Here is a 12544-nt window from a genome sequence, read left to right as displayed (position 1 = left end):
GTCTTCACTTGAAATGCCAACTCTCCATTCTTCTCCATAGATGCTGCCTGACTTGCTGAGTTCCTCCAGCATTTTGTGCGTGTTGCTCTGGATTTCCAGCATCTACAGAATCTCTTGTGTTCATAGCAAAACTGCTTGGCTGGGAATCACTTTTCAATGTTCCATTGGTTAGTCCAGTTTCTGACCAGTGCTAGAAGTTAAAAGGTTGTTGGGTTCAAGACTTTTCCACAAAACAGACCTGAACACCAGTGTAGTACCACATGTAGGTAAGAGTATGCATCATGGAGATTTAAAACCTAAATTCTCCTCTCTGACAAAGTATTTATTCCTCAGCTAACACCACAAATAAATTACCTGAACATTATTACAGTTTGGGACAATATGGTAGCACAGCAGCTAACGCAGCACTTTACAGATCCAGCTACAAGGCTGGGGGCTTCCCTCAGCGCAATCCTCACTGATTTGACTCAAATGATACATTCGACTACGTTTTGATGCACGTCACAAAGATCATCTTCATCTTGTGGCAATATACCGGGCTACAACTAGTTATCTTGTTTCCAACATTACAAAAGCAACTACAGCTGATTAAATGGGACTTCATTCCCTGGACCGTAAGAGAATGAGGGAGGAATTTGATAGAGATATACAAAATCATTTGTCCTGGGTATGACTCTAAACTGCAACGGGTGATGAGGCTCTGATTGGGGACTTTCAGAGCTTTGGGGAAAGTGGAGTTACCCCTTAGTCATTCATTGCTCCCAGGGCCGCTCTGACCCGGAACGGTAGCACCTACAAGGGTTCCTGCTCAGGATACGAGCGAGGGCCAACGGCAGATCCGGCAGGTTCAGTAACTGAACTTACAACGGAGAAGGCAGATGAGCTATGACCTCAAATGACAACGGCTATAGTACAGGCAGATGAACAATTGGAAAGAGAAATGGTGATTTCTTCAGTTCACCCCACAGAAGGCCATAGCAAACTACCGTTGCTAGATACTAGGTTTCCTAGAATCTATTTGCTAAGAAAACCATGGTCAAACTCACAAAATGTATCACAGAACAACAGCGTCAAGAGGATCTTCAAGACAATTCTGAACATGCTTCGCACAGTGGGGTTGATTCTGGGCAGCAGGGGATCCCCAACCGTCATCACTGATACTGATGAACCTTATATCAAGCAGGAAGATTGGACAATGTGATAAATGAAATGGAAAGACTAAAGATTATCATAAGAATAAGCAAAGTTCATTGGACAGGTGCTGGAACATGTCAGAATAGAAATAAAACACTAATTTATTCTTGTGGAACATCCCATACTAATGGAGTAGGAACTCTTATGGATGAAAACATGGCAAAAAGTGTTTTAGGACATTGGGCAATATCAGAGAGAGTGCTCCTTGTTAGATTCAGAGGACAACCATTTGATTTAGCAATTATACAGGTATATGCACCAACAACAGATGGAACAAATGAGGATATAGGTAAATTCTATGAAGAGCTTGAACAAGCAAAGAATGCCCTGCACCAACTGCCGCCGCTGGGCTAGAAACGTGCAGGGGCAATGTGTGGTTAAGTGCCTTGCTCAAGGACACAACACGCTGCCTCAGCTGAGGCTCCAACTAGCGACCTTCAGGTCACTATTCCAACGCCTTAACCATTTGGCCACACACCAACACAATGAATGGATGCAAATCTCAAGATATTGTTATTGTCATGGGAGATCTAAATGCCAAAGTAGGACAAAGTGCTGATGGAAATACCATAGGAAAATTTGGGCTAGGAGAAAGAAATGAAAGAGGTGAGAAATGGGTAGAATGGCGCAAGGTGAATAATCAGGTCATTATGAATACCTACTTTAAAAACCATCCGAGACGGTTGTGGATCTGGAAGAGTCCAGGTGATAGCACCAGAAATCAAATTGACTTTATTACTATGAACCAAAAATTTAGAAACTCAGTGACTCAATGTGAAATATATCCAGGTGCAGACTGTAACAGTGACCATAACCCAGTAATATGTCATGTAAAAGTAAAACTTAAAAAACTAAAGAAGCAAAAACCTGAACAATCCCTTGACTACTCGCAATTAATTAAAGAAGAAAACTTAAGACAAAAATTTACAATTGAAGTAAGGAATAGATTTCAAAGTCTAGAAATAGAATCTGTTGAAGATGATAGCAATCATGTAGAAATGAAGTTTAACTCTCTGAAGAATGCCTTGGTAGAATCAGCAAATCAGTGATTCCTAAAAAAGAAAAAAACACAAATAATAAATGGATGACAGATGAAATCAAAAATCTAATGGAAGAAAGGAGACTGAAGAAAGCAAATCCTATGGAATATAAGTCCTTAGATAAAAAAGTTAAAAGCTTATGTCAAAACGCCAAAGAATGGTTAAACCAGGAATGTGAGCAATTACTGATCCAAAAAGGTTACATCAACAAATCAAGACTATCACTGGTAAAAAGCTCCTCCGTTCTTCAGGTGGATGTTTGAAAGCAAAGGACGGTATCATTATCATGGAAAAAGATGAGATTATGAACAGATGGACTGAGTATATTCAGGAATTATTTGAAGACAATCGAGGCGAAAAACCAGAAATTAAGAAAAACAAGTATTTTAAAATCTGAAGTTCGTAATGCAATAAACAAGATGAAGAAAGGAAAAGCAGCAGGTCCTGATGAATTAGTAGTAGAACAAATTATCACCCTTGAAGATTATGGAATTGGAAAACTTACTGATTTAATCAATGACATTGATGAGACTGGAATAATACCAGAAGAGATGAAAAAAATCAGTATTTATCACTCTTCCTAAGAAGCCTGGAGCAATAGAATGTGAATTACATAGTACCATAAGTTTAATGAGTCATATCACTAAGATAATTCTAAGAATTTTGATGACAAGAGCTAAAAGTAAGATACAAGCTGAAATGGGTAAAGAACAATGTGGTTTTGTGAAAGACAAAGGTATAAGAAACGCGATATTGATGTTAAGGAAACTAGCAGAACGAGCTATTCAAGTGCAAAAAGATTTGTTTGTTTGTTTTATCGACTACACAAAAGCATTTGATAAAGTGAAGCACAATAAGTTATTCGAAGTATTACAGGAAACTCTACATCTAGATTCAAAAGACCTCTGCCTAATCAGAAATCTGTACTGGGAACAAACTGCCGCTGTAAGAATAGATGGAGAATTGATTCAGTTTACGAAAATCAAGAGAGGCGTTAGACAAGGGTGTGTTTTCTCCCATGATTTGCTTAATGTGTACAGTGAAACAATATTACAAAAAATAAGAGACATCTTGGGAATCAAAGTTGGCAGTGAAAGCATCAATAATTTCAGATACGCGGATGACACCGTGTTAATTGCAAGTATGGAGGAAGAATTACAAAACTTAATTGATATAGTTGTTGAAAAAAGTGCAAAAATGGGTCTATCAATTGCAAAAAGACAATGTATGGTGATATCCAAAAAGGAGAATCCTATCTGCAGGCTGAAAATAAATGGGGAGGACATAAAACAAGTACAGAACTTTTGCTACTTAGGAAGCTGGGTGACAACAGATGGCAGGTGCGACGTGGACATTAAAAGAAGACTAGGGATGGCAAAAGACACCTTTACGAGAATGAAGAGTATACTGACCAATACTAAACTAGGCATGACAACCCGCCTCAGAGTACTGAAGTGTTATGTGTATTCAGTTATGTTATATGGTTCAGAATGTTGGACAATATCTAGTAACACAAGGAAATGAATTGAAGCAGCAGAGATGTGGTTTTTGAGGAGGATGCAAAGAATATCATGGACGAAATGAATATCTAACGATGTCATGAACAGAGCAAGCACAAAAAGAGAAATAATGTATGAGATCATGAAAAGGCAATGTAACTTCATTGGACATGTGATTAGGAAAGAGGAGTTAGAATGCACGGTAATTATGGGAAAGATTGAAGGGAAGAAAGCAAAAGGAAGGCCAAGACAAATGATGATGGAGACAGCAGCCAGAGAACTGGAAATGAATACCAATGAACTGATCCACTTGACCTGAAATAGGAGTGTGTGGGCCATGGCAGTCAAAGCTCAATCTGGGCACGGCACCTGATGATGATACAAAATCATGAGGAGTATTGTTAGGGTAAATCCAAGCAGGCTTTTTCCACTGAGATTGGGTGAGATTAGAACTAGAGGTCATGGGTAAAGGGTGAAAGATGAAACGATTAAGGGAACATGAGGGGGAAGTTCTTCGCTCGCAAGGTGATGAGGGAATAAATGAATTGCCAGTGGAAGTGGTGGATGCGGATTCAAATCCAAATTTCTTTTTGATGTATATGGATGGGAGGGGAATGGAGGGCTATGGACTGGCCAGGGGGAAAAAAAAGGATCCCCTTTGTTTATTTGGGATACTATATTGTTTAATTGGGGCAGCAGACTGTTGGCAAACAGTCTAATTAGCATCAGATGTGTGTTCTTGTGCGGCCGTTATGACACTACACTGTGCTTAAAGCAAATTTTACCTAACGACAGTTGTGTGTGTTTGCGTTCAAAAAGCAGTGATTTTTGTTACTGATAGATAGTTGGCAAGAAATAAGCAGCAAGACAATTCAGAACTGTTTTGCTCACTGCAGTTTCATGTACTCAGGCTTGGAGAAGCCAGAAACGGCCGGGAGTGAAAATGAAACTATTTTACTACTTCAAGTATATTGATCAACAATCATCTTGAATATTACAATGAAAATGAAGATTTGGATGATGCAATTGTCGACAGCATTGTATGAAGTCAGTCCATTGTCTGTACTGATTTTGTTCATTTACAGTTAAAAGAACGTACACTGGATGAATTCCTCCATCGATAGCTATTAAGAACTAATACAGTTTAATACTACTGCAGTAGTGTTTGTAGTGTTCTAATTTTTTCTGTATTTCATTTAAGTACGTAATTTGCTACTCAGTTAAATGATAGTTTGTCTTTTTTAAAAAAAAATCTTTTTAACTATTTCCATGAAACTTCAGCTAAGTGGGGCAGCCGCTTATTTGACCCTAAATGTACTGGTCGAATGCATCCCAATTGACCGGAACCCACTGTATTTGGAGAAGTCCCTGAGTGCCATGGTTTGAAGACTGATGCTGGATGGGAGTTGTCCTGGAGCCACATTTCCACAAGAACAAGCACACAGTACTTCCTCATCTCGCAGTGGGTCGGCCGCAGACCATTGACGTAGAAGCACAATTGGCCATTTGATCCATCGTTTCTGCGCCACCATTGCACCATGGCAGACTTATTATCCCTCCCAACCCTATTCTCTTGCTTTTGCCCTGTAACCCTTGACGCCCTTACAAATTAAGAACCTATCAACCTATGATGACATGGCCTCCACAGTCCTCTGTGAATTCCACAGATTCACTACCCTCTGACTAAAGAAATTCTTCCTCATCTCTCTTCTAAACAGACGTCCCACTATTCTGAGTCTGTGCCCTCTGGTTCCAGACTCATCCACTACAGAAAATATTTTCTCCACATCCATACTATCTTGGCATTCCAATATTCAATAGGTTTCAATGAGGTCACACTTCATTCTTCTAAACTCCAGGTGCAGAACCATCAAATGCTCCTCATATGTTAACCCTTTCATTTTCTTAAACCTCCACTGGATCCTCTCCAATACCAGCACATCCTTTCTTAGATAAGGGGCCCAAAATTGTTCTAAACACTCCAACTATGGTCTGACCAATGCATTTGGCATTCCATCTTTGCTGTATATTCTAGTCCTCTTCAAGTGAATGCTAGCACTGCATTTGCCTTTCTCACTGACTCAACCTGCAAGTTAACCTTTAGGGAATTCTGCACGAGGACTCCCAAGTCCCCTTTGCACTTCTGATTTTTGAATTTTCTCCCCATTTAGAAAATAGCCCACACCTTTATTCCTTCTACCAAAGTGCATGACCATACACTTCCCTACACTATATTCCATCTGCCACTTCTTTGCCCATTCTCCCAATCTGTCCAAATTGTTTGCTTCCCTAACACTATCACCTGCCCCTCTACCCATCTTTGTATCAGCTGAAAAACTTGGCTGTAATCAACTCCATTGTCCAAATTATTGACATATAACGTGAAAAGAAGTGGTCCTAATACTGACCCCTGTGAAACACCACTAGTCACTGGCAGCCAATCAGAACAGGTCCCCTTTAATCTGACACTGTCTCATGTCAATCAGTGAAACTTCTATCCATGCTAGTATCTTTCCTATAATACCATGGAACCTTGTTGGTAAGTAGCCTCATGTGTGGTACCTTGTCAAAGGCTTTCTGAAAATTAAGTATACAACATCCACCAAGTCTTCTTTGTCTATCCAGCCTGTTATTTCCCAAATGAATTCCAACAGATTTGTCAAGCAAATTTTCCCTCAAGGAAACCACGCTGACTTTGCCCTATTTTATCATCAGAATCAGAATCAAGTTTAATATCACTGGCATACGTCAAGAAATTTGTTAGCTTTGCAGCAGCAGTACAGTGCAATACATGATAAATAAAGAAAAACTGAATTAAAGTATATGTATATTAAATAGTTCAATTGATAAGTAGTGCAAAGAACAAATTTTTTAAAAAGTAGTGAGGTAGCGTTCATGGGTTAAATGTCCATTTAGAAATCGGATGGCAGAGGGGAAGAAGCTGTTCCTGAATCACTGTGCGTGTGCCTTCAGGCTTCGAAGTACCCCAAAACCTCATCCTTAATAATGGAATCCAACATCTTCCCAACCAATGAAGTCATGATAACTAGACTATAATTTCCTTTCTTCTGCCTCCCTCCCTTCTTAAAAAGAGTGGAATGACAGTTGCAATTTTCCATTCTTCCAGAATCATTCCAGAATCTAGTGATTCTTAAAAGACCCTTACTAATGTCGCCACAATCTCTTCAGCCACCTCTTTCAGAACTCTGGGGTGTTCACCATCTGATCCAAGTGACTTAACCTACCTTCAAATCTTTCAGTTTCCCCAAGCACCTTCTCTTCAATATTAGCAACCACACTCATTTCTGCCCCTTGACACTCTTACGTTTCTGGCAATCTGCTAGAGTCTTCTACTGTGAAGACTGACGCAAAATACTTAAGTTTGTCGTCCATTTCTTTATCCCCCATGACTACCTCATGTGTCATTTTCTAGCAGTCCTCTATCCACTCTTGCCTTTCTTTTGCTCTATATATCTGAAAAAAATTTTTGGTGTCCTCTTTGGTATCATTGGCTAGCTTACTTTCATATTTCATCTTCTCTCCTTATGGTTTTTTTAGATGCCTTCTGCTTCCCACTCCTCTAACTTCCCACTACTTTTTGCTAAAGGATCTGCCATCTCTTACTTGGATGCGGCATTCGACTCCCCTCGTCAGCTACGGTTACGTCATCCTCCCTTTAGAATTCTTCATCTTTGCGATGCATCTGTCCTGCGCCTTCCGAATCAGCCCTAGAAGCTCCAGCCATTGCTGTTCTGCTGTCATCCCTGCTAGTGTCCCCTTCCAATCAGCTTTGGCCAGCTCCTCATCATGCCTCTGTAATTCCCTTTACTCTACAGTAATACTGATGCATCTAATTTTATCTTGTCCCTTTCAAACTGCAGGGTGAGTTCCATCATATTATGATCAGTGCCTCTTAAGGGTTCCTTAACTTAAGCTCCCTAATCAAATCCAGTTCATTACCCATCCGACTTTTGGGGCCGAGACCCTTCGTCAGGACTAGAAAGGAAGGGTACAGAAGCCAACACTGAGGGGGAGCAGCGAGAGAGGGTGGGATGAAGAAAGAAGCTGGGAGGGGATAGTTGGGAGAATAAACAGTCGACATTTCTGGCTGAGGCACCATCAGAATAGGTGCAGTTACATTTGGTATCATGGCTGGCAAAAGTGCCACGAGCCGAAAGTCCTGTTCCTGTGCTATACTGTACTGTTCAACGTCCTACATTCACACATGCTGCTTGACCCGTGGACGAATTTCAAAATTTGCAGTTAACATAGACCAGTATAGGCTCTTTGGTCCACAATATCGTGCTGACCTACTCCAAGATCAATCTAACCCTTCCCTCCCACATAGACCTCCAATGTTCTATCATCCACGTGGCCATCCAAGCGTTTCTTAAATGCCCCCAATGCCTCCACCACCCCCAACTGGGTGTTCCACTCACCCACGACTCTGTAAAAAGATTACCTCCGACCGCACCCCCCCCCATACTTCCATCCAATCACCTTAAAATTATGCCCCTGGTATTAGCCATCTCCCCACCTGGGAAAAGGCTCTGGTGGCCTCTTATCTTTCCCATGTCTATCACTCTCTTTCTACTTCACTCCAAAGAGGAAAGTCTTATCTCACTCCACCTATCCTCATAAGATAGTTACAGTGGAATGCAAAAGTTTGGGCACCCTGGTCAAAATTTCTGTTACTGTGAATAGCTAAGTGAGTAAAAGATGACCTGATTTCCAAAAGGCATAAAGTTAAAGATGACACATTTCTTTAAAATTTTAAGCAAGATTACTTTTTTATTTCCATCTTTTACAGTTTCAAAATAACAAAAAAGGAAAAGGGCCTGAAGCAAAAGTTTGGGCACCCTGCATGGTCAGTACTTAGTAAGACAACAGCTTGTAAACACTTTCTGTAGCCAGCTAAGAGTCTTTCAATTCTTGTTTGGGGGATTTTCGCCCATTCTTCCTTGCAAAAGGCTTCTAGTTCTGTGAGATTCTTGGGCCATCTTGCATGCACTGCTCTTTTGAGGTCTATCCACAGATTTTCGATGATGTTTAGGTCGGGGGACTGTGAGGGCCATGGCAAAACCTTCAGCTTGCACCTCTTGAGGTAGTCCATTGTGAATTTTGAAGTGTGTTTAGGATCATTATCCTGTTGTAGAAGCCAGCCTCTGTTCATCTTCAGCTTTTTTTTTTAAACAGACGGTGTGATGTTTGCTTCCATAATTTGCTGGTATTTAATTGAATTCATTCTTCCCTCTACCAGTGAAATGTTCCCCGTGCCACTGGCTGCAACACAAGCCCAAAGCATGATCGATCCACCGCCATGTTTAACAGTTGAGAGGTGTTCTTTTCATGAAATTCTGCACCTTTTTTCCTCCAAACATACCTTTGCTCATTGCAGCTAAAAAGTTCTATTTTAACTTCATCAGTCCACAGGACTTATTTCCAAAATGCATCAGGCTTGCTTAGATGTTCCTTTGCAAACTTCTGTTGACTCTTCCATGAAGGTCATATTTGTGCAGGTGTCACTGCACAGTAGAACAGTGCACCACCACTCCAGAATCTGCTAAATCTTCCTGAAGGTCTTTTGCAGTCAAACGGGGGTTTTGATTTGCCTTTCTAGCAATCCTACAAGCAGTTCTCTTGGAAATTTTTCTTGGTCTTCCTGACCTCAACTTGACCTCCACCATTCCTGTTAACTGCCATTTCTTAATTACATGACGAATTGAGGAAACGGCTACCTGAAAATGCTTTGCTATCTTCTTATAGCCTTCCCCTGCTTTGTGGGCATCATTTATTTTAATTTCCAGAGTGCTAGGCAGTTGCTTAGAGGAGCCCATGGCTGCTGATTGTTGGGACAAGGTTTGAGGAGTCAGGGTATTTATAAAGCTTTGAAATTTGCATCACCTGGCCTTTCCTAATGACAACTGTGAACAAGCCATAGCTCTAACAAGCTAATTAAGATCTGAGACCTTGGTAAAAGTTATCTGAGAGCTCAAATCTCTTGGGGTGCCCAAACCTTTGCATGGTGCTCCTTTCTTTTTTCCCCCACTCTAAAATTGTACAAGACAAAAATAATCTTGCTTAAAATGTTGAAAAGAATGTTTCATCTTTAACTTTGACCTTTGGAGATCAGTTCACCTTCTACTTACTTAACTATTCACAGTAACAGAAATTTTGACCAGGGGTGCCCAAACTTTTGCACACCACTGTATTTTAGGTTTCTGGTATTTGGAGGATCTTTGCTTTCTAAAAGCTTCTTACCTGTGAAAGGTGGTGCTAAAGACACAGGAGTGAAGGCACTTTGCGTCCGAGTCAGTCTGGGTTTGCTGTGGAGGAAAAGACAAGAAACATCAGGGAGGGGAACTTCCCATAGACCACCACGTGTATTTAACATGATGAGACAGTAAATGTTTCAAACTCCCCGACACAGGAGCCTGCATCTCATTGCCAAATCCATCCTCTCACGGTTGTGTCCTCTCAGGCAATGGGAAGTGTTCATACTCTGAGGTCCTAGAAGCTAACTCTGCATCTTCAGTCCACCAGGCTCAGGAACAACTACTACCCTTCAACCATCAGGCTCTTGAACCAGAGGGGATAACTTCACTCACCCTATCAATGAAATGTTTTCAGAACCTATGGACTCACTTTCAAGGACTCTTCATCTGATGTTCTCGATATCTATCGCTTATTTATTATTATTTCTTTCTTTTTGTATTTGTACCGTTTGTCATCTTCTGCAGTCTGGTTGAACACCCAAGTTGGTGCGGTCTTTCATTGATTCTGTTATGGTTATTAATCTATAGATTTATTGAGTATGCCCACAAGAAAATGAACCTCAGAATTGTATATGGTGACTTACATTTACTTTGATAATAAATTTACTTTGAACTTAGCAATACATTGTACCTTCAGCAGCTGGGACTGTTCTGCACCCTCTTGTCACTCTCTCCACGGTGGGCAGGGAGGCCAGAGGGTTTAAAAAGAAAAAGAGACAGACAGACTGCAAGAAATGAGCAGGGAGAGGAGGCCATTCTCAAAGTGTGAGCAAGGACAATACAAATGGAATGGGGGAATGGGGAAATGGGTCAGGGTCACGGATCACTGGCTGGGATAGGTTGGAGATGCAGGAAACATCTCGGACGCTCATCTAATGGCTGTCAGCTGCAAGATTGATAAGCAGCCACCAGAATTATAACGTGCAGAAGCCACATGGTTTATCATTAATGGCAGATGGGCCTACCGTCAGTTAAATAGGAAATGTGCCCACATCTATCAGCTAGCCTACATTTAAAGAACTAACTGGTTTACTACCCAAAGCACCACTATTAAAATCAAGTTTATAAATAGCTCACCTAGAAAAGCTCAGGCTTATGGAGTGTCTGAAGTGCAGTGATGAACAGCCCCGATAGCGAGGCATGTGCTGGCTGCATGACTCACGGTACAGAAACAGCAGGAAGCATTGGCTCAGAACACTCAGCAAGCCTATAAATAATTTACAAACCAGACTGTGTGGATGGTGCTAGTGTGTGGAGTCGCTGCGTTCAGGGGCTGTCCAACGTCAGGCCTGAGACAGGAAGAGGCATGTCTACAGTGTGGTGGTCAGTACCCTGACTGGCAGTGCACTTGGTGCTTCTCTTAGACCACACTTCACATTCTCACGTTCCCCAACCCCATTATAATTTCACTGGCCGAAGTGCCAGTATTCCATCCTAATGTTCTATGTTCCAACCCAACTTGTCCATGTCAGTGCTTACCTTAGAGTCTAATATTATTTATAAAGTGTGTACCATTACAAAAGTTCCATTTTCAAGATTTCAAGAAGCTCCTAATCTAATGCCTGGTTGGCAGGGTGGAGATATGTCTCTACCAAAGGAGATGTAAGGCACTCCTTCCCTCCACTAGCCTGCAGGTCACCCTCGGGCAAGGTGTAGCACCTTCTTAGCCATCTCGCCCCCCGGGATCAGGGTCAGGTGAAGCCGAAGCCATGGGAGCAGGCGGTGGACGGTCGTACGAGCAGCCGGTGTATATCACAAGCCCTGGTTATTGTGATCACTGATGCCAGGCAGACAATCTCTGAAGAATATTGATAATGATTGGGGTCACCCGGCTTGTAAAGGCACTGCCCAGGAGGCAGCAATGGCAAACCACTTCTGTAGGAAAATTTGCCAAGAACCAAAGACCTTAATCATCCACGACACAGCACAAAACAAACAAATCTAATACCATTGTCTTCTCACTTCCAACACCCTCTAATATCATAGCCAGAATAATTCCTATTGCAGCATACAGCCAAAGATCACGGGTATGTAATTTAATAAATTTACTTTGTCTTTCATTTTGGCTTCTCCCAAAGGAGTTAATTCCACTTTTTCAGGATTTCAGAAACTAATTGGGATTCACATGTTCTCTGAGGTCACTCTAACCTGTGGGTTAGAGTGTTCCAGTAAAGCCCTTGATTAGGTGAAGACCTATCCTATTTAGCTTTCTCTGACAGAAAGCCCGCTCCTCACCCCCCCCCCCACCGTACCTCAAAGTGGCCACTGCGGCTATGTTTGGGGTCTGCTGCTGCTGCCACTTCAGGGTTCATCGTGTTCTGCAGAAGAGCATCTCTGAACACATATCACTGTTGTGATGTTTGGTTACTTTCGTCTTTTTTGACCCAGAGGTTTGGTGAGGCTACAACTACTGTACAGGTCATGGGTTAAGGGTGAAAGGTGAAATGTTTAAGGGGAACTTCTTCACTCAGGTTGGAAGTGTGTGGAACGAGCTGCCAGTGCATGTGGTATGTGGGTTCAATTTAAACATTTAAGA

At 41.5% G+C, this 12544-nt stretch overlaps 1 protein-coding gene across 5 annotated transcripts in view; it reads right to left on the bottom strand.

Moving 5' to 3' along the window:
- The window catches only part of socs7 (suppressor of cytokine signaling 7), a 161616-nt gene that overhangs the window by 109124 nt on the left and 39948 nt on the right, over positions 1 to 12544 (bottom strand). For all 5 annotated transcript variants that reach the window (XM_063037443.1, XM_063037444.1, XM_063037445.1 and 2 more), the window contains exon 2: positions 9995 to 10059. In XM_063037443.1, coding sequence (XP_062893513.1) covers positions 9995 to 10059 — 65 coding nt within the window. The remainder of the gene's footprint in view (positions 1 to 9994; positions 10060 to 12544) is intronic.

This window comes from Mobula hypostoma, chromosome X1, assembly GCF_963921235.1.
Source record: "Mobula hypostoma chromosome X1, sMobHyp1.1, whole genome shotgun sequence".
Classification (NCBI taxonomy): Eukaryota; Metazoa; Chordata; class Chondrichthyes; order Myliobatiformes; family Myliobatidae; genus Mobula; species Mobula hypostoma.
Note: the sequence above shows the minus strand (reverse complement) of the source record. Positions and strands in the feature narration are given on the sequence as shown.